The sequence below is a fragment of the Bos javanicus genome, chromosome 7 (assembly GCF_032452875.1).
Source record: "Bos javanicus breed banteng chromosome 7, ARS-OSU_banteng_1.0, whole genome shotgun sequence".
In the NCBI taxonomy this organism is placed as follows: domain Eukaryota; kingdom Metazoa; phylum Chordata; class Mammalia; order Artiodactyla; family Bovidae; genus Bos; species Bos javanicus.
The window spans coordinates 46153546-46171079 of record NC_083874.1 but is presented as its reverse complement, the minus strand read 5'-3'; the positions used below and the strand labels follow the sequence as shown (position 1 = coordinate 46171079).

The following is a 17534-nucleotide window of genomic DNA, read 5'->3' as shown; positions in this document are numbered from 1 at the left end:
ATTTCTTTTGATGCTTAAAAAAAAATTACTGGATACTTAGCAATATGCCAACAACCAGCAAAGAAGATGAGTGCAGGGATTCTTGAACCATAAGGAATAGTAGGGAAATGCCAGCATTAAAACTGAAATGGCTTTCAGAGGATAAGTGTTTTTAAGAAGAATAATTATGTTTCTATAGGGGCCACCCTCTCTTACAATAGGGTACAACTCCTATGCTGTATGAAAAGATTTCTAAAAACTTCCACTATGGAACATTTCTCTCACTGAAAATAATAAATAAAAATGTGATTAACACAGGTAGTGGTCTTATTGTCACCAAATTTGTTAATCCAAGTAATTTAAAACCATTTGTTGCAATGATAGACGTTCCTTTAAAAATCAACATTTTCACCTTTTTTTCAGTAATAAGATGGAAGATGATGGTGGCTTCCTAAATCCAAACCTTTCCTCACATCTAAAACCAAAAGCAAGAAACACACAAAGAAGCTAAGACTGATGGGGGGTGGGGGTAGGCAGGAAAAAAATCTATACATGATCCATGTCTTCAACATTACAAGGCACTAGATAATACTATGAACTTCAAATTACAGTTAAGTAAAGAAATGAACACCAAATTTCAACACAGCACCTACAACTGCTGCAAGTTTTTGACTATAGAGCACTAAAAAGGGGAGTCTTGGGAAATCCATGAGGAAAAAGAGGAGGGGAGTGGAGGACACAGATAAAGAATGATCCCAGAAAAGAAAAGTCCATCACTAAAGTCTATTATACCTCAACAAAGCTGGAAAATAAAAAAACACACTAAACTTAGCAGTTCACAACACTGGCTACAGGGAAACTACTTAAAAGTGAGTTGGGTTAGAGGCAGCAATGACAGAGAATTATGACTTTTAAAAGAAGAAGGAAATTAAAGTGTTGCCCCTTAGAGCATTGACAGTAATTTTGAAAGAAAGAAAGAGAGGGAAACTAAGAATCTTGCAGGAAAAAAGAGAGAGAGTCAGAAACAAAATATACCAAACCCGTCTCTTCACTCCCAAGGACTCTTGAGAGACCCTTGGACCGCAAGGAGATCCAACCAGTCCATCCTAAAGGAAATCAGTCCCGAATATTCATTGGAGGGACTGATGCTGAAGCTGCAACTAATACTTTGGCCACCTGATGTGAAGAACTGACTCACTGGAAAAGAACCTGATGCTGGGAAAGATTGAAGGCGGGAGGAGAAGGGGACAACAGAGGATGAGATGGTTGGATGGCATCACCGTCGCGATGGACGTGAGTTTGAGCAAGCTCCGGAGTTGCGATGGACAGGGAAGCCTTTACAGTTCATGGGGCCGCAAACATTCCACAGTGACTGAACTCAACTCTCTCCACTCCCAGCACTAACCATTCAATAAACTGTACTTCACTATATTGACATAAGAGGGCGCTCTTGAAATAGGAACTCTCTCCTCAAAAATACCCAGGAGTGGAGGGGGAAACAAAATCAGAATAAGGCCGTATGTCGTCTATGGGGTTGCACAGTCGGACACGACTGAAGCGACTTAGCAGCAGCAGCTACTATAAGAAGAAAAGATCAAATACAAATCAAACAGTTTAGCTAAAAATTTTCTCACCCTCCCACCAAAATAAAAAACAACCATGAAACAGAAGAAGAAAGCTATAAAGTAACATTTCAAGCTAATTCAATACGATTTTAAATTTGAAGCTATAAAAAGCTAGATTCACATATAAAACCTAAGAATAAAAGAGGATTCCTCAAATTAGGAAGAAATGCAGCGAAAGTTGATAAAATTCAGGAAAAAAAAAATTAAAGAAAAATTCAAAACTATCTCAAAAATAAAGAATAAATGACAAGGTACCAAAGAAAGAATAAGTCTAAATAAAACAGTTAATAAGGGCCAATGAAGAAAGGTAAAACAAAAAAACAGAATGGAAATTAGTTTAAAAAGAAATAAAAAATATCAGAAAGAAAGTAGTTAAAATGGAACATGGGCAAAGAAGGTCCAATACACATATGATTGGAGTCCATGAAGAAGAAAAATAATGCAACAGAAATACATCAACATATTGAAGAGGCCCCTGTGTGCTTGGAAAACTAATCTAGAATGATCAATTTTGAGATGTTTCCTAGTAAAAGGACTTGATTTTAATGACAAAAACATCCTCAACCTCTATGCAAAAGCATCAAATTCTTAATGCAGGTGAGAAATTTAGTCTGGCATAAAACTTCCTTTGAGCCGCATAAACAACAAGGCCAGATTGAAATAGCATTTTCAACACACAGGGAAGAGAGTACAAGCCATGAATTTTATATTTAGCCTTATCAAACCAAGCTTTACCCAACCAAAAGATAATGGGGGGAGGGCCTTCAGCAAAGGGATCAATGGTGATCACTTGATATATTTAATTACAGAGCTAAGAATAAAAGAAGGAGAAGCTGGGGTCATGGTAACAGAAGAATATATAAACATTATATGTTCTGACCAAGCAGAAAAAACATAACTTTAAAAATGGGAACAAAGGGGAAAGTAAAATATGACCACTGACTGTTGTTTAGGTAATAGATGGGAGTAAATTATATCATTTGAAACTGATAGTCCACAAGGTAAAAGTTTAAGAATAGGATAGATTAAGGGCAGTGTAGAAGGTACAAATGCAAAGGCAGTGGCTTGATCAAAAATAAAAACCCTTCTAACCAAAGAAACTTTTAGACAATAATGGAAAAACACCAAACACAGAGAAAGGAACTTAGAAAACATAATACACACAGTCCTAAGGCAGCATCTCAGCCTATTACTCAATGGGGAAACACCAGAGACATTTCCACTGAAGACAGAAGACACAGATGCCCAGTTTCCTGCTACTAGCATTGTATTGGAAGGATTAGCTAGTGAAACTGGGCAAGAGAAAACGGTAAGAGTCTCGAGAGAGTTGTAACAGAATAAAGAAAGTGAGCTGTACTGCACAGGACGTGATAGCATACCCGGAAAATCTAGAGAAGAACTGATAAAACTCAAGAGTTTCTCAAAAGTGTTGATCTTATAACTCCTTTACATCCTTAAAAATTATTAAAGACCTCAAAGAGCTTTAATTTGCTGATATTTACTGAATTAGACATTAAAACTGAGAAAATTCTAAATATTAATTTAAAAGTAATGCTAATAAACATGTTAACATAAATAGCATTATTTGAAAATACAAAAGCTTCCAGTGAGAATGACATTGTTTTACATCTTTGCACATCTCTTTGTTATAGAGTTTAACAGAAAACAGCTGGATTTTCATATCTGCTTTTGCATTTAGTCTGTTATTATTTCACACATTATGTAGCCTCTGGAAAACTCCACTGTACACTCAAGAGAGAATGAAGTTATTAATAAAGGGGCAAATTATGTCTTATTATTACAAAAAGTATTCGGACCTTGTGAGTCCACTAAATGTGTCTCAGGAACCTCAAATGTACTGAGACCAGGTAGTGAGAACCACTGAACTAACTCACACAATAAAATAATTCATCAAGGCAGCAGGATATAAAATAAACAAGAGTCAATAGCCTTCATAAGCACAAATAATAAATAATCAGAAGATATAATGTAAGAGAAACCTCTCATTTAAAACAGCAGTAGAAAAGATAAAGTACTTAAGAATAAATCTAACAAGAAATATTCAAAACTCTTATGAAAACTATAACACTCCTATAAAACACAAAAGCAGACATGACTACTTTTGTGTTTGGGACATGACTGAGCATGCAGGCATAGACAGAATTAAAACTATGTGGTATTGGCACATAAAAAGACAGACGAATGGAACAGACTAAGTTCAGAAATAAACCAAACTTCCTGTGGAAATCTAGTCCGTGATAAAGGTGATATGTCAAGTCACTCAGGCAGAGATATAGTTTGTAATAAAGAGTACTGATACAATAGACATTTGGAAAAAAATTAAATTTGATCCATTCTTCACATTACATGCAAAAATAAATTCCAAACCGACCAGCGATCTTAGTGTGAAAAACTAAATTATATTACTACTAAAAGAAAACATGAGTGAATCCTTCTATAAGAATTATGAATCAAAATCCAGATGAAATCAACTTTAAAAAATGATAATTTTGATGACTACAAAATATTTTTTAAGTTTAGCATGGCAATAAAACACCACAAGTAAAATTAAGATAAACATCAAACTGGGAGGAAATATTTGCAACGTACATCACTGATAAAGGGCTAAGCTAAGCTAAGTCGCTTCAGTCGTGTCCGACTCTGTGTGACCCCATAGACGGCAGCCCACCAGGTTCCTCCATCCCTGAGATTCTCCAGGCAAGAACACTGGAGTGGGTTGCCATTTCCTTCTCCAATGCATGAAAGTGAAAAGTGAAAGTGAAGTCGCTCAGTTGTGTCTGACCTCGATCCCCTGGACTGCAGCCCACCAGGCTCCTCCGTCTATGGGATTTTCCAGGCAAGAGTACTGGAGTGGGGTGCCATTGCCTTCTCCGGATAAAGTGCTGCTGCTACTGCTAAGTCACGTCAGTCGTGTCCGACTCTGTGAGACCCCATAGATGGCAGCCCACCAGGCTTCCCCGTCCCTGGAATTCTCTAGGCAAAAACACTGAAGTGGGTTGCCATTTCTTTCTCCAATGCATGAAAGTGAAAAGTGAAAGTGTAGCCGCTCAGTTGTGTCTGACTCTTAGCGACCCTGTGGACTGCAGCCTACCAGGCTCCTCCCAAGGTATTTCCCAGGTAAGAGTTCTGAGTGGGTTGCCATTGCCTTCTCTGGATAAAGGGCTAACATATCTTTAAAAGGCTCTTAAAAATCATATAGGAAAATAATTAAGCAAAGACATAAATAGACAATTCACCAAAAAGACTTAAGAATGCTTCTAAAATCTATGAAAGATGTTCAAATTCACACACAATCAGAGAAATACAGAACAAGACTTCACTGAGATACTATTTTTTACCTATAAGATTGGCAAAAATTCAAAATCTTGATGTATGTTCTGTTGGCAAAGTTGTAAAGAAATAAGTACTTTCACACACTGCTGATGGGAATGCCTTTTGTACAACTCCTATGAAGAGGAGTCTGGAACAGTAACAAAACTATGTCTCTTTCTATCTTGATTCAACAGTTCTGCTTCTAAGAAATCACCCTAAAGATACATCTCCCACAATGAGCATATAAACACATAAAGTTTATTCACTGCAGCATAATATTGCAAACTACCTGAATTCTCAAACAGAGGAAACTGATTGAAAATAAACTTGTTCGCTCAGTTGTTTCCGACTCTTTGTGACCCTGTGGACTGTAGTCCGCCAGGCTCCTCTGTCCATGGGATTCTCCAGGCAAGGATACTGGAATGGGTTGCCATTTCCTTCTCCAGGGGATCTTCCCAACCCAGGGATTGAACCCGGATCTCCTGCATTGCAGGCAGATGCTTTATCCTCTGAGCCAACAGGGAAGCCCCTGTTATATACATACAATGGAGTAAAAATATGCTGCAGTAAAATAGAATGGGAAAGACTTTTATTAACTGATAGAGTGGTTTCTAGAATATATTGCTAAATGAAAAACACTTACAGTATACGACATTTTGTATAAGAAAAAAGAAATAGGAAAACATAAAATGTTTGCTGGTTTTTGCAAAAAGAGACACACCGGAAGAAAAAAAAACAGAAGAAAATAAGATTGGTTACATCTGAGGGAATGGTGTAACACTTCTCCGAGCATATTTTTAATACAGCTTGGACTTTGGGAAGCATATTAATATTGTACATAATCAGAAATAAAATTCTATCAATAAGGATGAGGGGAACAAAAAGCTAAAATCGAAAGCAAATGAACCAAACATACTTCTGATAAATCTAATCATGAGATATCATCTGATAAACCTAAATTGAGAACAACACTGAAAAGGAAAGGAAATAAGAGGTAATCCAAGTAATGTTTAAAAAAAAAAAAAAAACACAAAGTATGCAAGATCCCCTGGAGGAGATGGCAACCCACTCCAGTATTCTTGCCTGGAAAATCCCATGGACAGAGGAGCCTGGTGGACTATGGTCCATGGGGTCGCAAAAGTCAGTCCAACTTAGTGACTAACCAACAACAACAGCAAATGTTGACTATATACCATCTTTCCCCCTTAGAAGGGGAAAGGGGGGAAAGAACTACAAACTATTCGTGAACTCTTTCTATTTCTGTCTCGTTTGGATTTTGACTGTGCTTTGTGTGACATGCAGAATGGGTCCCCGACCAGGGATCAACCTGGGACTCCTCAGTGAAAACACCAAATCCTAATCATAGGCAACCAGGGAACTCCCAGGTGAACTCTTTTAGTTAGGCCTTTTTTTTTTTATATACAGTTAATATGGGTATAGAAATTTTGAAACTATTTTATGTATATTATATGATTGAGGGTATCAGTAAATGTGTGGTGTTGTTGGGAGCCAGGGTTCTCACTGTGGAAGAAGGGAGATTCAAATGTGGGATGGTACGAAGGGAGGTAACGAAGAACAAGCAGGGATGGGATGGCTTGAGGGCAACATCATGGAACCGTGGCAGGTTGTATACATATACACGCATGTAGGTATATAAAGTTTGAAATATGTATACACATATGCGTGCTAGTCACTCAGTCACGTCCGATTCTTTGTGACCCCATGGACTGTAGCCCACCGGGCTCCTCTGTCCATGGAACTCTCTAGGCAAGAATACTGGGGTGAGTTGCTATTTTCCTCTCCAGGACATATATACATATATAACTTCAAATGCGTGTTATTTATTTATTTCGAAGCTAGGATGTGTTAAGTGTGTATTTGTGTGTATATATATACAATACGTACCTCCTATATTTGAAGGGGTCTAGAAGCAATGACATGCCAGTAGCACGGGGCATACCTATTTACATACCATTCTCCATTAAAAGGAACCAGGGTTCCTGAGCACAATGCCTGATTCCAAGACAAGGGCAGCAGCAAGGAAGGTACAAGGCAAGCCTGAAAGTATCTTGTTAATCCAAAAAGCAAACTCAAAATATTGATGGTAGCGCGTCAAAGGACGCAGGAGCCAAGCTGGAAGGCGACTTCACTGGCTACATCTGGGACAATTTCAGGATCCAAATACATAACAATACTAGAGCTTATAACCCATGGAATAAAATAGGCATCTATGAGACTATGATGGAGAAGGCAATGGCAACCCACTCCAGTACTCTTGCCTGGCAAATCCCATGGACGGAGGAGCCTGGTAGGCTGCAGTCCATGGGGTCGCTAGGAGTCGGACACTGAGCGGCTTCACTTTCACTTTTCACTTTCATGCATTGGAGAAGGAAATGGCAACCCACTCCAGTATTCTTGCCTGGAGGATCCCAGGGATGGCGGAGCCTGGTGGGCTGCTGTCTATGGGGTCGCACAGAATCGGACACGACTGAAGCGACTTAGCATAGCGTAGCATGAGACTATGATGAGGAAGCAGCAGGAGAAGCAGAAGCAGGAGATGGGGGAAGCAAAAAGGGAGGAAGGAAGAAGAGAGGGAGGGTGCAAGGCAGGGATGGTAGGCTCTTACTCAAAGGAGAATGCCAACTGATAAACGTGGAGAAAGTATGGGAACTGGAAAATCACCACTTTATGACCAACATAGTAAAGACTGGTTGGGAAAAGAATCATTGAAGGATGCTAGATTCAGAGTGGAAGGGATGTGATGAAGAGCAGGTTATTCCCATGTCATAGTGGCTCTTCACAGACCGCTTATCAGTTACAAGGGGGAAGAGTAACCTCCGCTGACCCTTGAGCAACTTAAGTCTGAACTGCACAGGTCTATCGATCTGCACACTTTTTTTCAATAATAAACACTACAGTACTCCGATATCTGTGGTGGGTTGGCTTCAAGGATGGAAAACTGCAGACAAAGAGGAACTGCACGTACAGAGGGCCACCCATAAGTTATATGCAGATTTTTGCTGTTCAGAGAGTCGGTGCCCCAACTCCCATGTTGTTCAAGGGTCAGCTGGATACAGTGTAGTAACCAGACAACACCTTGACCAGGAAATCTAAGTGACCGTTGCGGGACACCAACATGGAACACGGAAGGCAGCACGTGCCTCCTGCTCTGAAACCTTGAAAGGATGCGGCAGCCCAGCCAGAGCTCTCAAACCTGAATCTAAAGATAAAGAAAGGCTGAAGAATAGTTCCAGACTGAAAGTCATCCAACAGAGCCCTGACAGCTAAATGCAGTCTGTGCTCATGGACTGGATCCTGTACTGAAAGGAAAAGATCTGGAACAGGGACTGTAGATGCAGGGAGACAATTAACTACTCAATCACAAACATCTTCCAGTTCTGAAGGGAGCTTCTGAAATCTTGATTTGGCAAAGGCTCCCACGTACTCTTCCCCACGGCTGCATCCCCTTCACTAACAGTAAGCAGGTGTTCTGAGGAGGACATCCATCCAGGGCCTGGAGAGGGCAGCCCCAGACTCCCAGCCTTTAATGTGCACAAAGAGTTAGGCTGACTTAAGTATTCCTAGACTTCCACAGTGGATGCCAAAACCCCAGAGCACCTTCTAGACAAGCCTCGGGCATAGTGGAGGCCTAGAAACAAAGGGTGTGGCCTTCTTCTGACCTTCAACCAGAATGGAGGTGGCCCAATGGGCAAAAGCCCAAACTCTGCCCCTGCTGGAATTCAATGACCTTGTGTCTGAGGCCACAACCTCAGACTTTGCAAGAAGTCCCTTGATCCTCCTCCCAGTCTGGCTGGCCAGCAGAAGCTGTCAGCAGACACCCCAGTGACTCATTCACTGTGAAGATGGGGAGAGTGGGGGAAAATGGGAAAGGAGTGGTCACTCATGTTTAGATGTACTTTTCTTTCTGGAGATTTATTCTAGATGATTGTGTCTGACATACTCAGAGTGAGAATGGCTTTTGTGCCGAAAACAAAGGGAAATGGGAGATTTCATGTTCTCAGAAATGTATTCAGTTGGATCATAGCTGGCATTGGTACGCCCATGGTTCCATGAGATTGTATCGGCTGAAGACAGGAGGGACCAAGCAAGGAGTCTGTATTTTCCATGTCTTCAAGTCCCTGAAACAATTTTGGAATTTCACAATGTTCACCCTCACAGCCAGGTGAATACTGAATGATTCCAGTAGGGCAAGCAGGGGTGAGGGGGAGAGGAGAGGGGCATGGAAATTCAGGGAGAGGACCAGATGGCCATGACGACAGCTCTGCCATCTCCTTTAGCTCTTCCCGAAGTATCTGTTTCTATGCTCTTGAATCTCATTTGAGGTCAAGATCCAATTTGTATTCAAGCTAATAATTAGGGCTTTGCTTGCAGAGGTTTGCTTGTTGGAGTCAGAGCAACACTCAGCTGCCTAGGCCGAGATCCCATGGAGAAGAAAAGCAGGGCTGGATTTTATCTCTAGGATGGGCTGACGCAGAGCCTGGCTTCACCCAGGGATTAAGTGGCTGGTAGCAATGACACTCAACAGCCAGAACTAACACTAAGTGATGGGTTGACAACGAGCAAACCAATTGATGTTCTAGAAGTCCATTTTGTCTTCTCCTTCCTCAACAGATAAACACTACGATGAGTTTCCCAAGTGACAATCACAGAGGATTCCAGCATTTTACAAAAACCAGTCTTATCAGCCCCAAATTCAAGCGCCACAATGGCTTCCTCACCTCTCAGCTTTGTGATCCTGGAAAGCATCACCACCCTCCCAAACCGCTCCATCTCCTAAAGGAGAATGTTCCCACTTACAAGACTTCCCCACATTTTCTTCTCACTGGCCTCTGGAATACGTTATCACAGGAGAAGGAAAGTTACAACACATGAACTTGGAGCAGCTGGAGAGAAGACTGAGAATGACTCAGGAGTCTTCTTCTCTGTTTCAGAAAAGGCCATTTCGTACCCAGTTATGGGAAAGGCCAAACGCTGAGGTGCACCTTCAAGCAACCTGGAATGAGGAAGAGCAACCACCCCTTCTCTCTTCACTTGCCACAACTCTGGGGAAAAGCTCACAACTCCAGATGCATAAAGCCAGGAAGACAGTCACAGCTCAGCCAACTGCCCCCTCTTCCAAGGTGCCCACAAGGGGCGTGAGGAAGAGCATCAGCACAGTTAGCAACCACAGGGCTCACCTGGGAGCCTCAGAAACCCTGCCCTTTCTGCTGAGGCCCACCTGGGAGTCAAGAGTCCCTCCCGGAGGCTTCCTGCCCCCAGGGAATTCTCTAGGCTGAGCGGCTTCAAGTTTTAGGAGCCTGACCAGGCTGCTCACCCCAGAGGTTGCCCCAGCTCTCTCAAGGCGTCTGAATGGCCTGATTTGAGAATACTACGCGGCCTCAGAAAGAAGTCCCCCTGTCAGAATTCCTCTGGAGGACATGTGAATGGGGGACAGGGCAGCTAGCTGGCTGGCGGCCATTCTAAGCACAAAGGCGGGAGTTAGCGGTGCCAGGTGTGTTTAAAGTCTGCTTACCTTTGGTCCCTCAGGCCGGTGTGACGGACAGTATTGTGGGAAGGCGTATTCAGTCGGTAGTATGTTTCTGTCAGAGAGGCCGAAAATAAAAGGGAAGGGGTGGGAGGGAGGCCGCTTTTGTGCTGGGAGTAAACAGCCAGTGGCCTGGGGTTTTTTCTTCTCCTCTTCATGTGCACAGGGCTGTGAGCACTGGAAGTTTACTGACTTCTCTAACATTCCTCCTTCTCCATAAAAATGCAAGTCCCGGCTAAGGAGGATTTCTCTCCCTCCTCTGTTGGCTAACCTGAGAGCCTACAGCCAGCCACTTGGCGGTTACCGAAAGCCCAGGCCTGGCATAATGAGAAGATTTCTGACCATGGGGCACTGCTCCATACAGAACTCCTCCAAAGGCAGTCGGCACCCAGGAGGAAACATGCCAAAGAATTTCTTCTCCATTAAATTATGAGGTGAGCTGAAAAAACACAACTAAATCACCCCTAGTCCAGGGCTCACATGAACCCCTGGACTAAGAAAATAACTTTTTAGGGCTGGTTTCTCAGCAGCCACTTGGCCAGATACCAGAGTCCCTTCCCTACGATTTCAGACACTAGGAGGGAAGAACACTTTGGCCTTAGATAAGCCAGGAGACCGTCACCTAAAAACAGGCACCCTTGGCTTTCAGGGTCAATCACCTCCCCCGAAACAGACTAGAGGAAAGGTATTAACATTACACATAAGTCAGCCCCCATGAAAACAGCTTGACCTCTGTTGGTAAAACTTGGGTGTCAGCGGTCCAGTCACACTGCTGAGCGGCATTAAGCACAGATGCCCCACTGGACCTCAGACTCTGTGTTTAAGGCCTAGGAGAGCCGCAAGCGGGCGGGGCTGAGAGGGATGCAGTCTTTGTGTATAAAACTACCATGGAATGAAAATACACAGTGTCTCAAACTGGGCTGAGCGCCGGGCGTGGGCCAACAGCAGCTGTGGCTCCTGGCCCCCTCCAGTGGGGCCTGGAGAAGCCACGGCTCCAGACCCCCTCCCTAAAACAGGAATGAGAGTATCCTCGCCACACTTGTCCTCTGCCCTTTCATGTTCCTAAAGCACATGTGACTTTCTCAAAGTCAGGCCAAATCCATTCCTAAGACTTGGCCCATCGGTCCCTGGAAAGAGGTTTAGTTCTGCCCCCAGATGGTTCAGAAATGGACTGCTGCACTGCTTTGTATCAAAATGCCCCAAACATCCACCAAACTAGAGCCCCACTTTGTTAAAAGTGCCTTAGAGAGCTGTTCACATGAGTGAACTCCAGCCTGTTTGTTGGGGGTTCCTGATTTCTCCAGAACTGCTCGTCTACAATACTGGGCATGGTTTATTGTGTAGTAAAAGGTCCCCAGCTTCCAGTGTGAAAGCGCCACAGCCTCCTATATACTGAAGCTCCTACACCTTTCCTTCTGACCTTTGGCTGAAGTTCCCTGTGCTATCCATCCACACTCTGGGGACTTCCCAGGAAGGAAGGAATGAGATGGGCTGGGCAGACCCCTCTGCTCAGTATAAGAATGCCCAGGTTGGACAGGCTGGCTTGTCCTCCCTTTGTTCCACTGTCTCAGGGCAGAGCACCAGCACCACATCAGGGGGTCACAGCCCACACCCCCCACTGTGGCTCTTACAGGGCACACACCAAACCCTTTCCAGACACCACTGCCCTATGAGGCCCCAGTGACACCCTGGACCTTCCATTGGTCCCATGGCTGCCTGAGAGAAAGGATGCCAGGACAGGAGGCATCCTGTGCATTATATTCCTGGGTGGGTTAGCTCAGGGGCCACAGATGGGGGCCTGGGAAACCTCGGAGAACCAGCCGAGGGGGCTTCAGGAGAGACCTGCAGGTCAGCCAGTCTGTGGGCCCTGGACCAGTTTGTGGGCCCTGGCCAGCACACAGCGGCGGCCGCAGAGAAGTCATTAACAATCCTCCCCGGGGTTCGGAAGCCAGGCCTGGCCAGTCCCACCAGCGCGGCTTCTCCCGGCGTCACCACCGCAGGCGGCCAACAGGTGGCAGGAGAGCTTCGGGGAGCGCTCACCTGACACGGCGGCTCTTCCGCCACCGCAACCAGCAAGGGCCGAGGTCTCCCTCAAAAGCTGCGGGAAGGAAGGGACCCCGGGGAGGGAAGGGTCAGGGAGGAGAGAGCGGAATGGGCGCGTGGGAGCCGGCCAGCCAGCGGGGGCTCTCCTTCCGCCCGGCCGCGGAGAAGGCGCTCCAGGCTCCAGCCTACCTTCTCCCGGCTCCGCGAACTTCACCTCCACCGGCCAGGGGATGGAGAACTTCGCTGGGTGCGGACCCCTGTGGGGGAGACCGGGGGGAGGGGCCCGAGAGTCCCGGCCCCACGGTGCAGGTTCCCCCAGCCTGGCACCCTGCCGGGTGAACCCCTGGCCAGCAGGGCCGCTCTGGTCTGGGCTAGTCCTCTATCCGCGGGTGGGTTTAGAATTACTTGTAAAGAGCGAGAGTGCGGAGCGGGAAGTGGCTGACGCAGTGAGAGAGACAGCCCAGAGAGATGGGGTCCGTGGCTGTCATCGGCACCCCTTCTTGGCTTCTTGTTGCAAACAGTGACGATAAAATTACGTGTTTTTTTTTTTTTTTTTTTTTTTTAAGAACCGGAACAGTACCAGAGGAATTTTGCCTCTTTTATAAATAACTTGCAACATTTCCTACCACCAAATTCCAAAGCTAACAGAGGGAACCCCTTCAGCAGTGCCACAGCACTTTGTTCTGTATGGCCTCACACGTTACAGACAGTGAAAGGAATCCATCAGGTTTAATTGGTTCTGCTCTGGTCAGAACTGAGGTCTCTAGAAGCCTCCAATATACTTTACAATTTTAAGTTTGAGGACCCTAAACTAATGATGTGAAACTAATGTAGTGTAACATAAAGTGCCCTCTCTGCCAGTAGGAAATAATTTCTGCAGTGCTTCTAAAAACCAAACCAAACCAAACAAATAAATCAAATGATTTTACAATGTGGAAAAGCCGTGAGCGCGCTGGGCTGGAGCTCTGTTTGGGGGAAGCAGGCAGGCAGTTTGAGGCTGGGAGCTGCTCAGCCTCTGGCCTCCGCGGCTTTGCTGGGCTCCGGGTGCCTGCAGCTGGGAGCATTCGAGCCTCTTACTCAGCACGCTCAGGAAAACAATCTGGACCACAAATTCAAAATGACAGTTTTAACAAATATGATTTCAGCTTTTATATTTGGATTTAGGAAGGGGATGATATGATGGCCTTACCCAGGAATCACTATTAAATAATAAGCTTATAACGTATTTGCTGATGGCCATATATAGACCCTGCTTCAAATTAACTTTAAAATGTGCTGCTGATATGGCTTGTACTTAGAAGGAAAACAAAGCTGGTGACTGGGTAGATTTAGTCTAAGGGCAAACGTACAGAAATGTACACATGGTTGAACGGCGCTTTGGCTACCTGAACGGCCAAAGGAGGCTTTAACATTTACATTGGTTCTTTAAAGATTTACAAGAAAATTTTTTTCCCTGAATTGTTTAGAATATCTTTTTTTTTTAAAACAATTAAAGTATGCTCAAGCTCTGACAATTTCAGCATCTCGGAAGTTGACATTTTTTAATGCATTTACTTTATTGTGAAATTGCAATTTGTTAATGAAAGAGAATTGGTTGCATCTGTCTGTTTACAGGTTTTTAATATCCACCAGTCATTTGACCAATGTAGAGAGCAAATAAATATTTTCTCCCATGTCATTTTTTTAATTTCCCAGAAACAAGAGTTCCTTTATTATCTGTGACCTACTCAAATGAGAATTATTGTTAAAGAGTTGCAGGTTTTTTTGTACCTGCTGAAGCATTTAGAGCCCAAAGCGCCATATTTCTCTGGAACATTTTTGTTGAGCTTAAATACAGTCTTACCTGCCTATCTTATATTACTTAGGGTTGGGTAACATAGGTCGCTTTGGAAAAGATAAACAAGCTACCATCAAAGAAATGAAATAACTAGGAAGGACGCTTTTGGTGGCAGCAGGCAGAGAGTGACTATTGTCCTAGTGCTAGAGAAATATTCGTATATTTTGGAAAATGCAAACAAATAAAGGGACAAATCGGTGAGGATTAACTAAAGGCTCAAATAATACGAACAGCTGTCTGTTGCCCTGCGTCCATGTTGGGCTTCAAGGGGAAAAGTTCACACAAAATTGGGTTTGCATTTACTGAAGAAATTAAGGTGATTTGACTCAACACTGACCATGTAGGTCTACAAATCATTTATTACTCACTCATCCACCAGAAGGAAAGCATCTACGGGAACCTTTTGTACGTGAACTTTTGCGTTTCTGAGAGCAGAGGCACAAAAGAGAAGGCTTCGCTGCTGTTGTTTAGAAATGATTACAGCTAATACCTGACCACGGCTGATTGTCCTGTCGTTCACCACTTTAACATCGGAAGCATGTGATCAGCCCTCCAGATGCCCATTATTAATTGCATGCTCTTTGATGTCTGAACGTCGATGGAATCTACAAAGGCATTAACGTAAGAAAATAATGTCTCCTGAAAAATTCCCAAGTCACTGCCTGGTGAACGCTGCATGTTCCCTATTCGATTGCTCACCTTCGGGGGCACAGTGAAAATACCCTCAAACCCCAGATATTTGCCAAACGCTTCAGCAAAAAAAAAAAAAAAAAAAAAGAATTTCAAAACTTATCTAAAATTTCTATTCCACATGGGGAAAAAACAGCACATTTGCTCATCCAAGAAGCACCTATGTAATTACAAGCAACAAATTTCTAAAATGCTTATGGTTCAGGAATTTACATGAACAGAACTATAAAGAAATAAAAAGACACAGTGTTGGGGGGGGGTGGATAGAAAAACAAAGGTTCAACAGTTCCATTGGACAAGTGAATAAAGGCCACCTCGTTACAAATACCTCCACTTCGCTAATGTTTATTTTCTCCCAAGAGACAACTTTATTTTTTAAAGGCTTATCATGAGGGAAATCGCTGACTATAGGTAAATTTCTTTTCTCAGGCAGAACTCAAAAAAGAGATATTGTTATAACATGGTTTCTTCTGTGCAGTTTCAAAACAAATAGACTTTTGTTTTTACAAACCATTTATTTGGGGGGATTTATTTGAAGAAAAATTTTCCTTTGCAAAGAAAAATTTATAAAAAGCTACATGTGCAGATCACTTGACCCACTGCCTATCATAACATCTTCACACATCTCAAGGATTTAACATAGTGAAAGGAAAAGAGCAAAGAGAGTTTGAAGGGCAGCCCAGCGCGGCTTGCATGGATGGTTGCTTTCCTATGCAGAGCTCAGGAATACATCCACCCCAGAAATATTTGTTTATCATGAAAAAATATTTGAGCCACCAAATGTTGAATTCTTTCACATTTTTGGGCATGGTCTTTTTGCCATCTGGAATTAAGTATGTTAGTGAAGCTTGTGTTTTCAAATATTAGATTTTCTATCCTTCTCTGAAACTTTCTCAAGCACAGAACTGAATCATCTCACCTTTCTAAAAATGAGACAACTAAAAATGAGAATTTTTAAAGAAAAAGAAAATCTCTTCCTAAGAGTGGAGCTAGGAAAATAAAAAATAAAATAATCATACTGCGTATCTTTCTCGGAGTTCAACTAAATAATCTCTGACAGATCTATAAGAAAATAGATCGGGTAATTTGCTATCTGAAATAATGCACAATTAAAAGTAAAATAAATATTTAAAGCAATCTTCCTGCTCAGAAGAATTGGAAAATTAAACATTTATAGCCAGAAATCTTAGACTCTCGATTCCTCTACTCTTATACTTTGCAGGGGTAGAGATGGAGTTTCCCACTGTGTAAAGATACTCTCTGCAAATAATATCATGACTTCTACGTGTACAAATCCCACAAACATAACGATGTACTAGCTAAATGTAAGCCCTCTCTGAGTTCCCAGTAAATCTAAATATGTACGAAATTAAAATTGAAACAAGGAACAAGTCTAGTGTTAGTCCTTTCAAAATACTAATTTAATAACTCTCCAAGAAACAGAGTGTTTTAGGAAAGGCAACCCAGATGTCAGCATATAAAATCAAGCTATAAAGTGCCCTTCAAATATATTTCAATCATTTTTAAATATTTACATTTAATAAGGACAAGTTTTTACGGCAAGAGAGAGGTAATTACACTTATCATTCATGGAAAAATGTAGTTTTAATGGCTTGTATATTGATTTGCAAAGGTGAAATAGTAACCTAAAATATGTCATTGTCTTTTTTTTTCCTCCTGTTCAGCAATTTGTTGCTTTTGCAAAAACAAAATATGAAATGGTAGATGTGCCCGTGCTAGGGCTGAGGTGGAGGGAAACCCATTGTTAAATATTCACACTCGCACGTTTTCCCCTCTTTTCTCGATGTCTCTTTTCTGCTAAACTGAAACCCCAAGTATTTGTGCTTTGGGGGATAATTAGAAGAATCTTATCGGACTTTTATAGACCTTCCTAATGAGGCTATTTATTTGGCAAACATTAGCCAGCCAAGGATTAGTAACACCTTGATATGGACTGTATAGAAGCTGCTACCCCCCTGCCCACTCGACACAAAAGCCTATCTTATCGGCAGAACAGGCTCAGTGCAGGCAAGTCATGGCTTCTGAAAATTCACCAGGGGTCAGTCTTCATTAGTCACAACCTCTGAGACCAGGGGCTGAGGCAAATTCAGGTTTGGTCACTTTGAGGCCAGCAACCCTGATGAAACTCAGGGCGGTGGGTTGCTGGGAAGATGGGGAGGGGCAGGAACCCAGGAATCATCTGGGTGGGTCTTGGGGGAAACATCACTGACATTCAGCATGCAACTGCCCCTGGGAATGACCCAGGCCTCCAAATCCCGGGGCGGGGGGGCCTTCCTCTTTACAAGGAAATAGACCTCAGGTATCTCTGAGAGCAAAACAAACTAGACTTTCTCTATTTGCCTGTGCCAGCAGGGAAAGCAAGTCGGAGGGAATTGGTGACCTGTCCTAAAATATCTCACTCCCATCCAAAGCCCTCTTTATTTTTGATGCTTTGACATAATCTCAGAGAAAGACTATTAAT

General features: G+C 43.0%; 1 protein-coding gene across 13 annotated transcripts in view; it reads right to left on the bottom strand.

Annotated features, from left to right (window-relative positions):
- The window catches only part of LOC133251295 (uncharacterized), a 293640-nt gene that overhangs the window by 180119 nt on the left and 95987 nt on the right, over positions 1-17534 (bottom strand). Inside the window, exon 1 of one of the 13 annotated variants that reach the window (XR_009737564.1) lies at positions 12715-13154. The exons of 7 other annotated variants lie outside the window; for them this stretch is intronic. Coding sequence is in view for 1 of the 6 variants with exons in the window: in XM_061423559.1 (XP_061279543.1) it covers positions 10471-10686 (216 nt within the window). In the remaining 5 variants the exon portion in view is untranslated. Of the gene's footprint in view, positions 1-10470; positions 12692-12714; positions 13155-17534 lie in introns of those variants that run through there. 5 more of the 13 variants (XR_009737578.1, XR_009737575.1, XR_009737577.1 and 2 more) reach the window with 5 other exon arrangements.